General features: G+C 36.2%; 2 protein-coding genes across 8 annotated transcripts in view; both read right to left on the bottom strand.

Annotated features, from left to right (window-relative positions):
* The window catches only part of LOC135674387 (structural maintenance of chromosomes protein 1-like), a 35,764-nt gene extending 31,430 nt beyond the window's left edge, over window positions 1–4,334 (bottom strand). Inside the window, exons 1-3 of the mRNA XM_065184189.1 lie at window positions 4,182–4,334; window positions 3,604–4,104; window positions 608–844 (exon numbers count right to left, since the gene is read on the bottom strand). Coding sequence (XP_065040261.1) covers window positions 608–844; window positions 3,604–4,041 — 675 coding nt within the window. The 5' untranslated portion in view covers window positions 4,042–4,104; window positions 4,182–4,334. The remainder of the gene's footprint in view (window positions 1–607; window positions 845–3,603; window positions 4,105–4,181) is intronic.
* A 5,153-nt stretch (window positions 4,335–9,487) lies between these two features.
* LOC135674386 (U-box domain-containing protein 3-like) lies at window positions 9,488–14,983 on the bottom strand. 7 transcript variants are annotated; one of them, XR_010513602.1, is made up of 7 exons: window positions 14,740–14,982; window positions 13,493–13,770; window positions 12,643–12,747; window positions 10,672–12,507; window positions 10,351–10,461; window positions 10,215–10,273; window positions 9,488–9,639 (listed from the first exon to the last, which is right to left on the bottom strand). XR_010513602.1 is itself a non-coding variant. In XM_065184184.1 (6 exons), the coding sequence occupies exons 1-5, from the start codon at window positions 14,747–14,749 to the stop codon at window positions 10,396–10,398; spliced, it is 2,295 nt and encodes a 764-aa protein (XP_065040256.1). In that variant the 5' UTR covers window positions 14,750–14,982; the 3' UTR covers window positions 10,010–10,273; window positions 10,351–10,395. The 7 variants fall into 7 exon arrangements, 5 of the variants coding, with proteins under 5 accessions (XP_065040256.1, XP_065040257.1, XP_065040255.1 ...); XR_010513601.1 differs by having other exon boundaries at window positions 10,215–10,461; XM_065184184.1 differs by lacking the exon at window positions 9,488–9,639 and having other exon boundaries at window positions 10,010–10,273.
* Window positions 14,984–19,747: the final 4,764 nt, after the last annotated feature.

Genomic DNA, 19,747 nt, shown 5'->3' with positions numbered 1-19,747 from the left:
GATTTTTGAGATATTCATGGTAAGTAATGTAATATCATAACATGCATTTGTTACTTATGTTTAGGTCTTGCATGTCAAGCTTCTGAAGTTACCTCACTAACACAATAGGCATGTCTCATATGCCTAATTTGGAGATGAAGATGATATCATGCAGAGTTTATACAAAACTGAGTCAAATGCAACAATGAACAGAGACAGTATTAAATTGTGTTTGAGTTTGTGAATGCACCTTCTTTTGTATTGCAGTATATTTCTGATAAAGGATCATCAAAAAGGTGCTTGCCAGAAACAGCTAGCCAAAAAAAAACACATGTGCATGCTATAGAATAATAGTTGACAGTGTACCACATATCTGTAGATTCTTTCACTAAGAACAAAATTTTCTATAATATGAATAAAATTCAAAATTAGATAGGCATCAAGTTTCTGTCTAAATTGTCAATATGAGACTAATAAAGACACCTTGAATAAAATACTTATAGATTTGTTCCACTGTTCTAGCCAGAGTCTTGCTTCAAGTATTGATGCCTCAAGGCACCTTGATATAGAAAACCATAACAGCAAGACGCAAGAGATAGGAACAAATGAAAAATGGAATTATACACACCAGCTCTTCTTGCAGGCGGAGATGTTTCTCAGCTTCTTCCTTCTGTGCTTTCTTTTGCTTGCGCTCCATTACTACAGTTCTCTTTTCCTGATAAATAAGTGCTGATTTTTCTTCAGCCCGAGCCTTCTGCTCCTCCAATTCCTCATAATCTTTTTTAAGCTCGTCTGATCCAGAAATTTGTTCAAGCAAACTTGTAAGTTCCTTGGGATTCTTTGAGGCAATCGACTCCACATCACCCTGTTCCACAAATGTTAATACTACAAGATCTAAAGTAACATGATCTACACCTTAGTGCTAAAGCCAAGCATATAGTTTAATTTAAGTTTTACAAATATAAATAATAACAACAAACAAGTGGAAGACAGATGTCTTGGACACGAACTAATGCATCTCTTTTGTGTGGCTACATAAGTCACTATCATGTGACTAGCACAAAAAAAACAGCTTCTCAGTTCATTTAGATTAAGGCATAAAGAAGGAATCCACCTAGCAATCAAGTTCTAAGAAACAAATTAGAAAATACAAAACAGTGTCAAGCACTGCATGAAAAATATAACAACATGACTAAGTTATATATAACTATGATTTTACTGACAGGATTATTTCGGACTTACTTGACCTTGACTAGACCAAAATTGAATATATATATATATATATATATATATATATATATATATATATATAGCAAAACAAATTCACTTGATGCAAATCTCATCCACAAAATCTTCAAAACTTTATCTGCAATTATTCACTAAAACATGATAATGTATGCTCACAAAGTGTTCAGTTAAAATTGTGATGTTGCCATTAATCCATGGAAACCTCTTTACCACCACAATGGTCACATTCATAAATGGTTCAGATATGTTAATGCTAGAAGGATAATTATCATCCAAAATAATGTATTACCAGGTTACTCCAATGTGTAAAATTCTCATGTTGGTGTGCATTTCAGAATAATTGCTTGATGTATCATCTCTGAAGAAAATCAAGCCACTTTGTGGGTTTGCATTAGAACATGGAAAGAAGGCAAACAGAATCCTTTAGAATTTATGATAAACTTAGATTTGGGTCGGGTTGGACATATTTTCATTTTCATTCATCTAAACCAAACAAAATAAATGATAAATTGGGCATGATTATAAATTCTATCGAAACAAAAAAAAAAATGAATTTCATTAAATATTCTGCATATAATAGTATATGCCAATTAGATTGATCATGGACATCATATAATAAATTAAATTTATCTCCTCCCACAATTTATAAGTGGTGTAAGGCCACATTCTTCCCTCAAGGTTAGTTCAGAGGACTTGGTGTGGGTCCAAGGCTATCAATTTTCGTTTTTTCTCCTCTATTCACATTATCATATGCATCCTCTTTCCACCTTCACATATGCCTTAAAGCCTCAGAAACATAAATAACTACCTATTGTCTTATCTCCAACCTCTCTAACATATCTTCCACTTGTCCAATACCTTTCCTAAACCTTGTACAATCCACCAAGACTCATACTGCTGATTATCTAGTGTCCCATGAAGCAACCTCAATAACTAACTAGACCTATTTGGGAAGAATCATGTTAGTAATTTATCTCCCTCCTTAAGTTTTGTCATTTATTTGAACTTTAGCTCAGCTTGTATTTTTCATTTTTAAAAATTTTTTTATGAATCAAGTGTGCTTACATCAAATTCTCTTTTTTTTTTCTCTCTGTTTCCTATCTATTCCCAATCCCCTTGAGACTTAGTACCGTTACAGGTTGTCCCACATTAATCTGTTTAGAAACTTCCCATATCATTTCAATTTGCACTTTCATGGCCTGAACTCTGATCATGCCCTCACAACACATTAGATTGAAGCCAAAGGTTCCCTTTAAGCAAAGAATTTGACCAAATCTTCCATGTGCACTTCTTCAAGTGTTCAAAAGGATTAATTGATATACGTCAATTTTCTTTGTTGTCAAGGAGCTTAAAATTTCTCCTGCTCTCAGTGTTTCCTTCCAGATCTTACATTTCCTCCACTGGATCCTTTGACTCAACCTACAGAATATCAAACTTTAAATTGCTTCTTATTCAACCAGATCCTCAGGATATCATCCATGTGTTTATTAAGTCTTTTACTTAAAACTGATTAACAAGTTTGGTATTCATCTCTTGGCAAGTTCATATTTCCATTTGCAAATTTGAGTCACTCAATTTGCCAGCAAACACTTAGAAACCTTCCCCCCACAACAGGTACATATCTCTTGACACCTTCATGTTTTAGCTTTTGTAATCCTGTCCAATGGGAAAACAAAAATATAAGGGACCCACCAGCTAATTTCCTGTTCAGCTTTGGTGGATCTATTTGCTATTCTATCAATCTGCAAGGATCATAAAACATTGTTCTGTGATAACACATCTAGACAGTTCATGTCAATAAGTGTACAACAGGTTTGGATTAGAGGGGGAAAAAGGATAAAATGTTGCAGGTCAATTCATCATACAGTCAACAAACAAAAAGAAGAAAAGGAAAAAAAATGAGAAAAAGACACAAAAAAGAAAGGGGACAGGGATTCGCTAACCAGCCAAAGAAATTCACCATACATCTTGATTTTTCTTAAATTCAACTATACTCCATAAAATGTAGCATATGCAAACCAATTTTCAAGGCCTAATAATTGCTAGTAACTTCCCACATTAGCTTTTCATTGAGGCTAAACCAGATATTTTATGACTCCTTTGTTGAGGCTATATCTTTGTTGAATAGAGGTCAGGAAAAAGGTCTATTACAGCTGAAAAATGCTGAAAAATGGGACATGGCTTACGCAGCTACTCTTCCTCTGCACTTCTGAATCCTGAAGTAAATTCTGCTCAAAATGAGAAAAGTACGCAAAGAACGTATCTGTATCACTGAACAATACAATTTGAGGCTCAAACACGATTTAGCAAAATTAAGACTACGAGAAATGAGAACCACATCAAACAGCGCAAAACTTCTTCTGTCAGCTGGGTTACCTGAAAGACGAGGAAATTCCTTGCCTTTACAAGGATGCCGAGCGATTTCAGTTTGCCATTGTACTCATCCCAGCCTACGACCCGGCCATCAATCCGATACTCACTGCCGCCGGCACCAGTAATAGTCCGGGTGAACTGGAGCTCGATACCATTGGCCATAAGGTAGACGAGCCGGACGAAGGCCTTCCTCCCCTTGTTCTCCTTCTCGCGGTCATCGAATGCATAGATGAGATCCTTGAGCTGGGCTCCCCGGAGGTGGGCGGAGCGGACGCCAAGCACGAAGCTGATGGCATCCATGAGGTTGGACTTTCCAGCGCCATTGGGGCCGATGATGGCTGTGAAGTCGTAGAAGGGACCGATGGTCTGGAACCCTTTGTAGGACTTAAAGTTCTCGAGCTCCAACCGGTGGATCTTACCCGGGGAGAGTATGGACGGCATGGTGAGAGGCGCGCTAGATAGCCGACGACGCGTCCTCCGCTGCGGCGACAGCTGGTGCTGCTGCTGCGATGAATTCGAATTAGGGTTAGAGCGGACCGTGAAGGTGGGAAAGAACTACTCCGGAACGAGCTATGCGGTACCGATGGTGGATCGAGGGACTAATTAGGGTTTGGGTGCGTGGGTGGGTGGAAGCGATGGACCAGAGAGAAGCAACGATCCGGCGAGGAGAGGGAGAGAAAGAGAGAGTGGGAGCGGAGCCGAAGGCGAGCGGGGAAACGAAATCAGAACCCGACTTTGGGATGGGGAAGTAAAATGTTTACATGTTCCCTTGACTTCGTCTATGCGGTCAGTGATTACGTGTCATTACTCACTTCAACACCATTGAGTTCTACTTGACAGAGGCATACGTACGTCTTTGCTCACAATCCAAAAATGCTAGAAACGGGTGTTAAGATACAATTGAACTGGCTTAATTTCGGTTTCCTTGATTATTATGTACGGACGACGACGGAATTCAACCTGTGGATTGATACCAAATACGTTAACTGATATATTCAAAATTTTATCAATTGAAGTTTTAAATATTTAATTTTTGGTAGGTAGATTTAGTATACCAACGATGTTTATCCAAACAGAACTTTTACTCATCTCCTTGCTTTATTGAAGAAGAGGAAAGAACAAAATGCCTGTTTTGCTATAATTGAGCCCATTATTCCTTTTACAAGCACCTGGCTTCGAACTTTGTTTGCTATACCTTAATATTATATGCTGTAGGAATCCATAGATGATGGTTACTCTGTTCTGCTTTCCTTTTCCCCATTAGGTTATTGGACGTAATACAGATATACTTCTTTTGCAGATTTCATGTTCTTGGGTGTGTTTAAATTTTTTTCCTGTCTTAAAAATAAGATATCGTGGAACCTATATAAAATTAAAATTTGTTTGCTAGACATTTGAATAAACTCGAGTTAAGGAATGGTAATTAAGTTCTTCTACCTCACTCAGCTAAATTACGTTCTCATTATCTTCATCAAAATTACGTTCTCATTATCTTCATCAAGAATATGTTTCTTTTCAGGGACAATGTCCTCTTGGCTACAAAGACATTTTGGTCCTCGATGTGATAGAAATAATACCAATAAATTTTCTTGAGGTATCACGTAAACTTGCACCGTTCCATCCTGGATTCCAACTTGTCGAGGTTATGTCTCTTAACGTGGGTATGGTAGCCCCAAATATTAACAATCTTGAGATTAAGTTTTTTTTCTTTTCATTTCTTATATGGTGTGATACTACCAACTTAGTTGGAACTCTATTTAGAAAATAAGTTATGGACTCTAAAACATATCCTCAGAATGAGATGGGTAGTTCGACGAAACTTATCATGAACTGCACCATGTCTAACAACGTATGATTCCTCCTTTCTAATACACCATTGAGCTGAGGTGTATAAGGAAGGGTCCATTGAAACAAGATCCCATGGTCTTTGAAAAACTAGGTGAACTTTGTATTCAAGTACTTATCTCCTAATTTGATCGAAGAGTCTTGATACTCTTTCCAACCTGATTTTCTACATCATTTTTATATTTCCTAAATTTCTTAAAGACATCGAACTTATACTTCATTAAGTACATATGTCTGTACCTTGAGTAGTCATCAGTGAATGTAATTAAGTAGAAATAATCATCTATGGCTTGGGTTAACATAGGACCACATACATCAGTATATATAAGTTCTAGTAACTCACTAGTTCTTTCTCCAGTTCTACTAAATGGAGAGTTGATTAGTTTCCCTCGAAAGCAAGACTCATATGTTGCATATAATTCATAATCAAATGGATCTAAATATCTATCTTTTAGTCATCTCTGGATTCATCCTTCGTGGATATGATATAGCCTACAATGCTATAGGTATATATTGCTGATCTTATCTCTCGCTTCTTTTTATACACATTTATATTTATGACATGTTGAGCACTATCCAATATGAATAAATCATTACTTAATATTTCTCTTTCGATGATCTTATCATCTAGGATAATGAACGATCATGTTCTTAAAAATTCCTCTATATCCATTATTTATCAAATAAAAATAGAAATAAATATTTCTAATAATTAAAGGAATAAAATAGCAAGCATATATTGCTTAAAAAAAGCTCCACCAAGCAACTATAGTGTGACCTTTATAATGGGAACAATAGCAATCTTTGTACAACTCCCCATCTTAAGGTTCACCTCCCCTCTCACCAATCTCTTAAGTCTTACCAGAACCTACAACGATATAAGATACACTATCAGTATCCAATATGTTGAAAAATATTGGGCAACATCACATGTATAGTAGAAGAACAAAAAATAAAAATCATAGATTTCCCATAAAAAAAAAAGGTTTTTGTCGTCGTGCAAAGATTAGTGCACGAAAAATGCATAACCGAAAATAATACATATATGAAATATATGTTACCTAGAGAGATCGTATATCCTTGAAAACTTCTAGATCTATACGAGAAGATGAAGGATGTCAATTGTCCTTCTCTGTAATAGTGATCCACATGGTAGATGTGACGAAGATGTTACTCAAATCATCGCATTATCATGGATAAAATTGTAAATATGGTGTTCGATGTAATGCTTATGTATGTCAGTATCTTTTAGTTTGTTCATGCTTTGCATAGTATATAGAGGGATGGTTGAAGGCTTAATAAGCCTATTTTAGTTAGGTCTGGTGGCTATTTTAGACTTTAAATAAAGGTCATGTCATGTGGACACTTGTGGGAGATTTCGGTCTATAGTTGATCATTTTGGACCCTTTATTGTGCAGTCATTCAAAGCTTATGAAGTCTATTTGTAATATGTATTGGTTATAAAATATTTGCTTAAATGATTGTTTATGGATCCCGAGTGTGACGCTTTCTCTAACTCGTTTTCTCTTTTGTAGATTCTATAGGACCACATGAGGTTTCGAGGAGGTTGACATTTCCAAATAGACACGCAAGGGCTAAGGGGTGCAACAGGGGCGGTATTGATGTGGAGTCACAATCTAGTAAGTGTGTTTATGGGAGGCAGAATAATGCACAGTTTGTTCAGCAATGCGAAGTAGTCTAGGGGAAGGTGGTCTCCGAAACTTTCAAATTGAATGATACGAAGAGAGAAGTTTCTCTAATGGGATATATACCTTAGAGGGATTAGTCTTGGTTCTCCAAAGGCTCAATATCGAGCTGGTCGTGAGTCATACATGTCAGAACTTCTTTTAGCTCAATGAATTATTATTTTCATAATAATTCATTTGACTCATCGACTACGGATGTATTAGGCCACTATAACATAGTTCCCAAACAATATTAGAGAATCCAATCCTTTGGACTTATCTATCCTCAATTACCGTGTACCTATAGTTCCTCATTCATCTAATACCCCATATACTGTATATTGGGTATGGTGTTGTCAAGCATATATGGTTTCTACTCGAGTCTCACTCAAATCAGATTCTCCCGAAGAACTCTTTCTCTCTCAATTTGAATGACCTTGGCCAGATATTTGTTTAAGCAATAATATATGTGATATTCCTCTCATGACACTAAGAGCGGATGATCCTTTATTGATACTCAATAGCTCTCGTAAGATTAGTTATCATTCTCGATAACCGACTATATTAGATATGAAACTTTCAGACTTATAAATTTGGTATCGAGTACTTATACATGACATCCTTGGTATCTCAAGTCTAAGGACCAGATATACCACTGAGATGATGAAATTATTGTCTAATATTGATGTATCATTAACCATCAATTATTCTATAAGTGAATCAATTAGTGAACTTATTCTCCAATGAGCACTTGTATTGTATCCTTAGTATTCCCACACAAGCAGCTATGAGACCAACCACCTCCATCATATTGACAGGTATACAGTACATCAATCTGTCCAATTATCTTGATATCTTTCTCGAGTAACATATAATTGAGATTATTTATGGTTTATATTTAAAGGCGAATCGGTCTCATTATCGTGATCTCATCACGATCCAATTCTCATTGCACAGATGTATATACATCACAATATATATATATATATATATATGATAAATATCATAATAATAATAAGTAAAAAGAATGTGTGTCATATCATATGTGTCATCATTCACGTAATTAGCAGTTTGGGGCGTGTGGATAGCAAGAATGGTTGACCCCATCTTAATCACGTGGTGCACGTGTAGAGGAAGATCATGTAGTAATTTGAGGAGCATCTTTACCACATCAACCATATGAATCATTACTAGAGAGGAGGACAGTTTACCTCGTTAATCTTCTCCTACATATCTGGAAGTTTTTAGGAATATACGATTTTCCTATATAACACTTCTTTTCACATGCGTGTAGTTTTTGATTTTTTTGTTTCTCGTGCACAAATCTTCGCACGACGATAAGAACCTTTTTTTACGAAAAATCTAGAATTTTTGTTTTATGTTCTTCTGTTGCATATATGATATTGCCCCAGGTTTCCCAACGAATATAAGCTTTTTCCTCATTCATTATGGCAAGGAAGATAATCACAAACTTTCTCATCTCCCTTTACGAGAAGGAAGATAATCCTAAACTCCATTCTCTTCCTTTATGACAAAGAAGGATATCATAAATTTTTTTCCCCTTCTTCAAGATAGAAAAACACATTCTAACTAGGGAAATGAGGAAGGATTCTCTCCTTTCTTGAACTACTCAAGCCCATATTTAGGGATATCGAATTACTAATTTGAACATCGGAAGAACCAAGTCAGGAAACCTCTTCCTACCCTGGTCTTCATACAGGTGGCACATGGAGAGCATAATACTTCTACATTGAGAGCATAATACTTTCACCTTAGGAGCTCGATATCTCAATCTCGAAACCATCTTAGATCCATCTCGAAATCACATCGGAAATGCTTCGGATAATCCTATGCACATAGTTACGAACCACATAAAAATAACTAAGACGTTAATGATATTTTTTCGTACAAATGTAAAATATCAAATATGATGAGCACTCCAAATGGATGATGTATTTTGTAATACACCAATTTAAGGTGGATAAATCATATATTAGAAAAAAAATCATAAATATGTTTTGGTCAAAAATCTAATCAAATAAAAATCTAAATAGAATTATTATAAATGATGCAAAAAAAAGTCCCAAGGTGTGATTTGCTATTAAAAGGTATTATGAACCTTTCATTCATGTATTATTTAGAAAATTATTCTAAAATATAATTAGTTTTTGACTCGCCTGTGTGCATGATCGTGGAGGGTCAGTGAAGGCGTTTGGACGCCAACATCAAGAACTGTAAATAAATCATCGGAAATGCCAAAACTTATTAGAAGATCAAAGACTTGGAAGTTTGAGGAAGAAGTAGATATTGTTTAGCATATGAATGCAAGGTAAAATCGACTTTTACAGCTTTTCCGACTAATCATAGGGTGCCAAATGACATGATGAGAGTATACCACGGAGCGTCGTGAGGTACGTTAAGTCACGTGCGGGACAGCCGCTGCTGAGTCAACATTGCATGCCATCAACGCGCAGCGACAGAGTCAACACGCAAGATACATGCATCCGTTCTAGTAAAAAACTAGAAGTCAGGCTAAAATGATAAATATAAAAAGGGCATAGGGGTAATATGGTAAAGGGAAAGTTCAGTGTTTCCTACTAAAGTTCCCCGGCAACAGAACATGAGCATTTATATTTATTTATTTGTAAGTTGCAAGAAAGAGATCATGCATGCAATTGACTCAAGCTTACATAGCCATTCATATCGCTAATTATCTCTGATATTAAATGCTGCACTCATATGCAACTACGGCAGGATTAAACCATTGTAAGTTTCAGTAGTCGGATCTATTTTTAGTTGTTCATTAGATTTTGTATACATTTTTCTCTTGAGCCAATCCCAGCATGTATAGCCTCTCTAGGTTTAAGAAATAGACTGCCTAAGGAAAATTGGTAACAGCTTATGCCAAAGAGTTAGATTACAAGACCATTACATGTAGCAAGAGGAACATGAAGAGAACAAAAAAAACCTGATACTGCACCCGGTAGTAATAACAACTAAATCCAATTTGTGCATCACATTTACAATATCTATATTTACAATCCAAACAAAAGAGAAGAAGAGCACATCAAAATCAACCTTTACCTCCACAAGTTCGACATCATTTAAGCCTCCCCCATGCTCGGATTGAGGTGCCATCATGTCTGGAAAACAGATACGCAGCTTTATGAATCAAAACGGATTACCTCATAATAATGCAAACTTTATATGACTGCCGCACTTATTCTTAGAGGATCCAACAGAATCATATGATCAGCAGAAGATATCACGATTTCTTCTTTCGTGCCGCCCCCTCACGCTGACTGCGGAAGTGGCTTAGGATCTGTTGTGCCTGAAATGCATATAGTGCCTCAGTCAAACTTTATTTATAGTATACCAAACTTCAATAATTCAATTGCATAACATTGTTAACATAATTATGAAATTGCAGTGATTGCATCAAATGATTTGTTTGCTGTGTTAAATAATCCATCACTGCTAGTTAACATGCCAGTGATCCCTGTACCATCAGAGATAGAAATGAGTCATTTAGATTCCATACCTTTTCTTTTCCTCTGGGCGTTCCAAACTGGGAAAGTGCAATAAGAGGTGGCACAGCTCCTTCTTGCAATACTAGACTGCAAAATTTCTGGCTGCTTAGACAGAGTTGGAACAAAGTTGATGCTGCATTTTCCTTTCCCCGTTGAGAGCCTGTCTCAACAACCTCAACAAGCAGTGGTATGCCACCTTCCTGGGCGATAGCTATTCGTCCTTCAGGTATCGTTGATAGATTAGCTAAAAGAGCCACAGATTTGTCAACCATTTCTGTGCTTAACTCCATCAGTTTGATGAGGTATTTTACTGCTCCAGCTTGGACTATCCTTGCCTTGTTCTCATGAAATATTGAAAGATTAAACAATGCAGTAGCAGCATCTTTCTTTCCTCTAACGCTACCAGTTTCCAAAAGATAAACTAATGCCTTGACAGCACCAGAACGTCCAATTTTTGCCTTATATTCATCCATGACAGAGAGGCTGAAGAATGCTGCTGCTGAGTTCTCTTTGGCCTCTGTGGTACCACATTCCAGCACATGTATAAGTGGTTCAACAGCTCCTGCTTCTGCTATAAGAACTTTGTTATCGTCATTAATGGACAAGTTCAACAGGGCAGTTACAGCATTTTCCTGAACCTTCTTTACATTCGAGTACAACAAGGAGACTAGTGAAGGGATGGCCCCACACTTCCCAATAAGGACACGATTTTCCATATTGTTCTTTGCAAGAAGTCTCAACTTGGATGCAGCAGCTGTTTGCAATTCAGGTGCTTCACTCTTTAGATCATCAATTAGATTTTGAACATGGGGAGCAGTCGTAAGATCATCCAACCTTGAGCTTTGGAGCAAAGGTTGACCTTTGTCATCAATTCCATGCCTGTTTTTAGAACCAAAATGCTGGTTCGAGCAAAGCCATGAGGAAGAACTGAGTTCTTTATTCAAGGGTAAATATGATGGATATGTGATGTCTCCCGGCAAACTAACTTTTTCATCAAACTTACTCATGACCTCAATGCTAGAAATGACACTTGAAATTGATTCACTGTGACTATGGCAACTATTTTTCTCAACCAAAGCATCACCTTGCAAATTAACCTTATCTGCCATTGTTTGGTGATGGCTATAATTGGAACAATCTTGTTGACCACAGCCTGATGATATCTTAACTTTATGCAGTTCAGTTTTATCATAGCTTTCAAGAGAGGATCTGGAGGTGGAATGTCTATGGTCATCTTCATGCTGGATATCTTCAAAAGCTGCAATTGATGAATAAGGACAAGAGATATTCTCAGGCTGTGCAGAAACATCTAACTTTATGTTGTTTTTCTCACACCAGTTTGCAATAAGTGCCTTGACTGTGTAATTGGGAATTAGATTTGTGTGGACGAGAGTTTGACGTGTCTTTGGACAAAATCTGAGGCCATTATCCAGCCATTTCTGTATAAAAGATCTTTCATATGTTTGACCTGAGGCCAAAATTACTGGATCTAGCATAAGTTGCAAAGATAGAGGGCAGCGGAAATGTAAGGGAACAGGAACCCCATCAACAAACCCAAACTGTTCAAGTTTCTCCATACAATAGCAGATGTGTGACACTAGAACAGTGATCCAATTTATATGATCAATAATTTCTGTTTTTGATTTAAGTTCAGCCTTTGCTTTTTCCTTCTCAAGAGCAATACTTTCCATCAGAAGTTCCTGATTTGATGCCAAACTAAGAGTATCCATAATCTTTATTACATCATCAAGGCTAGGTATGGTATTTTCCTTTAAGTCTTTAAGAGCATGATCAATGAGTTCTGATATTGGGTCCTGCTCCATATATTGAACCTCCTGCATGCAATGCTGGAAGATCATCTATTGACATTAGCTTTTCAAAGACCGGAGTGCTTACAGAGCAGAATCACAAAAACAGGGAGCAAATGATTCACAAAAGATGCCTCCATACTAAATAATTGAACTGTCAATTAGTTTGAATACCTGGATGCTAGCGGAGAATGGAGATGATTGTAATGCACTCAAGAAATGACATATCTCTGATGCTGACTTCTGGACCCTCAACAACATGGGCTCACTTTGTAAAACCTGCACATCAGCACTATATCAACAATGCAAAAGGACATTGTTGTACAATGACTTTTGGGTAATAGCCTATAGAAAGGACTTGCATATGTAAGTTCTGATTCAGGAACCAGTGTGTTGTGCACAAGTAAACAAATCAAATTATATAGCAGAAATAGCAGGGACTTGAACAACTTCCAGTGAACTGCTATGTTAGACCAGACTATTAGGTGTGCCATGAATTCTCACATCATGCAAACAATTTAGAAGAAATCAAATTAGAGGCATTTTGTATATAATGTTATGACATTGTTGTATAATTTATGTAGTATAATTTATGACATTGTTGTATATAATGTTATGACATTGTTGTATAATTTATGTAGTATTAGAAAGCATTAGTATCAGAAGTACCATTACCAGGAAAACTCACATATTATATGAAATAATTAGTGTCACTTACACTGGTCCATAGTCCTACGAAATAAATGTTTCAGTGAAGATGTCGACCTGAGTAACATTGGAGGTCCACTAACCTAGCAAGGAATTGTCAGTAATACTTCTAGAATGAATTAAGCTGTAGATCAAATAGAACTAAAATAAAATGAGACCTGCAGATTGCATTTGAGTGAACACACAGAACAAACAAAGTCAATAGCACCATTACCAATAAAAAAGGGGCATGTGGAACATAACGGAGAAACATACACCATATAAGATAAAGCTTATGATGCTCAGAAAAAAACATAGGATATGAATTGGAACCCACACTGTATATCTTGCTCATTCTCTGGGGAGCCTTCTCCATTAGCTCTCTAGCATCATTTACAGCCACATCTAACTCTTCAAATTCTTTTACAAGATGCCCATCCAAAGGCAATTCCGAATCAAGTGCTTCATCCAGAACAGGCTTCAAGAGCTTCAATATGCCAACTATTTTTCTGAAGTCCTTTATAGCAGCACTTTTTATCGTCTGGCAAGCCACCAGATGAATAAATCGAGAAATACTGTTTATGAGTCCCCCGATAATCTCTCCATCCATTGCTCCTGTTTTATTGGAAACAGGACATATTATGAGTACAGTGCAAGTCAGGGATCGAAAAAAAAAAAAAAGTAAGTGACAACTAGTAGCAACATTCTCTAACTCAAGCACAGTAGAAACAACTGCTTAGAAGTTAGAACTCTGATCAGACTCACTGTGCCGGGATGCATGTGCTTAGAGTGTTTTGAAATGCTTTTCCAAAAAAAAGGGACAGAATTTATGACCAATTGTGTACTTGAAATTATAAGCCTTAAGGGCAATGCTATTTGTAATTTCTCCCAAGGCGAAATTAGGTAAAAGACGTAAGTAGGTGGAAAGATCTTACTCACTGGTTGCAGCTAATGCAACTTGAAGCATCCGTTAAACCCACACAATAAAAAAAGGTTCAGAAAAAAAAACGGAAAGGTGAAAATAGCATGCTTGAGAGTATGATTCACTTTTTCTGTTCTCCCTCGTACTAGTCTTGGAAAAAATTAACCTTTTACAGTATCTAAATAATTCCAATGAAAGCGTCCTCTTGAGATGGTACCAAATAAGAAAAACAGCAGCCACTACTCAGATCTAATCCATCATCAAGCAGCAAATCTATTGCACATTCTCAAGAAGTCTCCAGCCACACGAAGGAAGAAGGCGAGAAGAGCGGCAGCTATATTGATGGCATTCTATATTCAAGACTAGTAATATCTCAACAACAAAGAAATTGCACGTTTGGATGGAGTTGAAACAACACAACAGAACTTTCACGAGCACATTTGATAACAAAACATCGAAGAAGCGTTCCACAGAGACGGATCTGAGAACATGTTCGGCCCCAGTGGAAATAAAAGAAAGGAATTTTCACAAGCAAATTCGACAACAAGAAAGATCGCCACAATCCATGACGATGAGCAGCGTCCCGAAGAAAAGAAAGATGGCGAGTCATCCAGTATACCAAACAACGAAGAGCGAGAGCACGGATCGCGAATCAAGATTACCTCGGTTCATCTGGGAGGAAGGGCGGATGAAGACGATGCAGATCTACAGCCTCAGATCAAGTGGGTTGTACGGAACGGGGAGGTTCTGCATCGACGCAGCTCCCTCCCTTCCTTGCTAGCTTAAACCCCTGTGGAGAACCCTAGACGTTCCGGACCCCTGCTGGCTCGCTCGCAGACAAGCAGAGAGAGAGAGAGAGAGAGAGGGGGGGGGGATAGGGGTGAGAGCAGAGGGAGGGAGGTAGGTATGTGATGAAGTTGGCAAGGGCCCCCCATCTCCCCACCCACCCAGTTGTCTCTCATATAATAACAGCGTCCCCTTTTTGCTTCTACCTATAAATCACGATGCGTCCGACCCAGGTCTGCCAGCTTAGCCCAAAGTCAATGTATCAAGTCACACTTGCCCGTTCCCTTCGGGGACGACTTCATGTATGTATCCAGTCGAGGAATATAATAAATATATCCATGCACTTTGAAGTGTTACTTCGTTGAGAAACCTGAGGGCTAATCTGATGACGTTTCAACGTTAATGGCACAGAGAGAGCCGTTGCTGTGTATTGTGATGATGACATGACGTGCACGAGTCACCAGAAATGGATGGTGCCCATCGGGCTTTTTAGTGTCGAGAGATGGATGGAGCCCATTGGGCTTCTTTCCCCGAGTCCATCGATGTCATAAGCACGTAAAAGCATACAACATCACGTAGCTAGCACACTGGAATTAAGTCTCAGAGTCTCCGATATTTACCGACCGGCTGCACATTAAAAAGTACTCATATTTTAGATTTTTTTCAAAAGATATCTCTTTTTTTAAAAAAAATAATATCTTTAATTTAATAATATTTAAAATATTTTTTTAAAAAAATATTTTTTATTATTAGTTTTTAACTGTTATAATAATTTCAATTAATTCATTTACAGTATTTTTTTAATAATATTTATAATATTATATTAATATACTAAAAATATCATAAATGTTATATAAAGACATTATAACAAACATCATATTATGTCTATTCGATTATCATTACTCATGAATTATTATAATATTTGTAAATATATTTTTATAAAAGATAAAATATAATATTTTATAATAAGTTAAAAATATTATAAAAGGTAAAAAGCTTTTTGAGAGATAATTTGTATTTTTTAAATTAAAGATGTGGTTTAAAAAAGATAAAATATAGATATCGATTGAAAAATATTTAAAATGTGAATATTTAAAAAAATAAAGAAGGAGTCGAATGGTTTTTAGTGTTATCAAAGGAGATTAAGAGCTTCTTGAGCTCAGAGAGAGTATGAGAAATGTAAAAATGTCTCGGTATATTTGGTGTTATCATCAAATTGTAATGGCCGTTAGTTATTGTATGAAGGTGATATTTTATAAAAAAGAAAGAGTTACGTCATATATCCTCTACTCTTTCGGTCAGATTTAAAAGGGTGATGCCTTTTAAATCCTTTTTATAAAAGGGTCATATATAAAAAGGAGAGAGTGGGTCGTAACAAAGTGATGATGCCCGTCGAAAAGTAACTCTTGGCAAAATGTTGGTGCTTGTCATTAGAGCCACAAGGAGTGATTATTACGGCACATGACATGGGATGATGGAGTTTACGTAATTACTTTCGAGCTCATCAATTTTTTTATTATATGGTTTCATATAATTAACTAAGATATATTATAAATATAATTAAAATTTAATTATAATTATTGCTCAATATAAAATTAATTATAATAAAAAATTTTAAGAGATAATCTTGATGAGATGGACTCATCTAATTTTTTATCCTATATCTTTTGTTCTCGTCTATAAATAGATATGATCTCCTAGGGACTCAACAAAAATAAATATATGAGGTTACAATCTTCTCTCGTTTACTTTTCCTCGCATGAATCAATCATCGAGATATTATATATCTTCTCTCATCTCCTTTTTGTCTCTAATTCATTGTTTATAGTGGTTGTATGAATGATAAGAAGAAAGAATAAGTCGAGTTTAGTTCTCTTCGTAGATCAGTGTCGATATAGCTTTCGGATCCAACAACAATGCGCTTGTAGATCATATAAAAGCTTTTTGAATGGCATCGAAATTTATACATCATAAATTTAATATATTATTATTTGATTTCAAATTTTGACGAGATATACTTTTTTTAGGAAATATATGCATTTTGTTTTCAATTCTTCGATTGTATATGTGATGCTTTGATTAGATTTTTTAATAGATAGTACCATCCAAAATTTAAAAATTATGATAATGATACTACTAGAGTTTAGAATTGTGACTGGTGTCAAAAGTTATGATAATAATACCACCTAGTATTAGTGGTAATACCACCCGTACCTAAAATTTTGAAGATTTTAATTTTTGATTCTATTTTTGAAACATTTCAAGGTATATAAATAACATACTCAATCTAGTTGATGGAGCATCCATTCTTGAGTTATTGAAGTGTTATAAGCTCTCATTTTATGCATAGTTCGAGTCTCCTCCTCATCTTGAGTTTAGTTAAAATTCTAAGTCATAAGAAGTGAGAGATTTTTATAATAGAAGAGTGTAAATGTTATAGATTGAAAAAGAAGATAATTGTAAGTTAATCTTCACTCATTAGAAATAAGATTAGTAGTAAAAGTCAATCGCCTTAAGAAAAAAAAAAATCAAGAGTGGACATACGTTAGGAAGATTGAACCATGATAAATTGGTTTGTCTTTCTTTACTTACCCTTTATTTATGACTTAGTTTTATTCTTTTTAGTTACAATTTTAACTTGATCAATTGAGTTTACGAAATATATTGATTTATTGATGAGTTTAAAAATTAATTAAAAATACTATCACTTAAAAATTAATTTAAAATCAATAAACACTATTACTTTATCAATTCGAGTGAGTTTGTGTGCTTTTCTAAGACCATTGCATCAATTGTAATGTATTGGTTAGCATATTAGAGAATCTCAAGCATGGAAAACATGATATATTAGGACATCTGGTATATCGTATAGCACCACTTGGGCATGAAAAGTTACTATATTTTTCATAAGATTCGTGTCTCCATTGAACATCTTTAAGGTCAACAACAAAAAACTTATGGGGATCGACTTCTTTCAAATCTACTATACAAACAAAGATTTGATGAAAGCGAAGTCAGATAAATCCCCTTCACAAGGTGAAACTCTTGAAGTATGTTTGTTAGGTGCCGATCCATTTACTATATCTATGTCAGAAGAGTGTAGTTAATGAAATCCATCGATAAGGCCTTTTGTAGTGCTCGAGTCTCACATATATTAGATTATAACTAGCATGTTAATGGAGGCACAAATAATACATATATGTTACTCTCACTTCATGATATGATTTATGATATCTCTTAATAAATATGATAAGTGATATATTTTTATTTTTAACTTTTAAGATTGAATTATATTTTTTTTAAAAATATATTCTTAGTGTTCTACGAAATATTTGCTGAGCATATATAAGTATTAATATTTATGCTATGTATAGTGTATGAAGGTAAAGTACGTTAGCATAATATAAGATTAAGTTATTTTCATATTTAGTGCAGAGCAAAAATATTTTTGTTCAAGGAATAATTGTTGAGATGGATAATGTCTTAAACTTTTATATAAGTTTTAAAATGTTAAGTCATATGTGATGTCATGATTGATATTATAAAGATATATCAATTTTGATTACTTTGCTTATTAGATATATGAAGTTTATAGGGAAGAATGTAATGTTTTCAATTTTTTTAGGACTTATTTATAAATATAGATATTATAAGGATTAAATTATAGAAGGTAAAAAATAGGGTCGGGTTTCTTCCCACCGCCTCCCACACATACGTTAACAGCATCGGTGGAAGAGAAGGCAGAAAGGAGAGAAGGAGAAGAGAAGAGAAGAGAAGGCTACGGCTATGGGGGAGAAGGGAAGAATAGAGAAGAAGGAAAGAGAGGAATGGAAAGGAGAAAGGGGAGGAAGAGAAGAGAAGAGAAGAGAAGGCTATGGTTGTGGGAGAGAAGGGAATAATAGAGAAGAAGGAAAGAAAGGAAGAGACGGGACAAAGGGGAAGAAGAGAAGAGAAGGCTACAGCAGTGGGTGAGAAGGGAAGAATAGATAAGAAGGAAAGAGAGGAAGAGAAGTGAGAAACGGGAGGAGGAGAAGAGAAGGTTGCCACTGTGGGGGAGAAGGAAAGAACAGAGAAGAGGGAAAGAGAGGAAGAGAAGGGAGAAAGGGGAGAAGGAGAAGAGACGAGAAGCCTACGACTGTGACGGAGAAGGGAAGAATAGAGAAAGACAGAAAGAGAGGAAGAAAGGGGAGGAGGAGAAGAGAAGAAAAGGTTGCAGCTACGGGGGAGAAGGGAATGAATTGGCTTAGCTGAGGGATGAAGGGGATGACAAACTATATCACTCTCAAATAGTATTTGAACCTACTTGGTGCGACTTGGGAAGACCTTCACACGGACCATCATGTGGGTGGGAGTTTCCATCGAAGAAGAGAAATTAGGATCATCGAACAACCACCAATACTTTAGAGGGTTCGATGTTGAGGTGAAAGTGTCAAAGGTTGGCAACGTGAGCTATTGTTGTCTATCACCGGTGAATGTATTGTGGGTTGAAGGTAGAGCGTCGTTGCTAGAGCACTTATTGAGCGAGTGAATGGATTGATGCTCTTACGACATGTGAGCCCTTTTTTTCAATACTAAAATATCATAAGAAATATTGATAATAACTGAATCAATCTAATTTGGTTTAAACCCATGTTCGTAAAATTCTTTCAGCGTGGTTGAGAGAAGTTCGAGTGTTCGAACCAAGATTTGTCGTACCGGACTGTACCGTCCGGTACGGGCGGTACGTACCGGTCCGACAGGCTAGCGGTACGCGGACCGCCCGTACCGTAACGAGTACTGTAGCAGTGTACAGTAGCACTGTAGTAGTGCACAGTAGCACTATAGCAGTGTACAGTGCTCGGTACACGTGAGTGTACCGAGCGGTATACCGTACCGTACCGGTAT

Source organism: Musa acuminata, chromosome BXJ1-5 (assembly GCF_036884655.1).
Source record: "Musa acuminata AAA Group cultivar baxijiao chromosome BXJ1-5, Cavendish_Baxijiao_AAA, whole genome shotgun sequence".
Classification (NCBI taxonomy): domain Eukaryota; kingdom Viridiplantae; phylum Streptophyta; class Magnoliopsida; order Zingiberales; family Musaceae; genus Musa; species Musa acuminata.
Note: the sequence above shows the minus strand (reverse complement) of the source record. Positions and strands in the feature narration are given on the sequence as shown.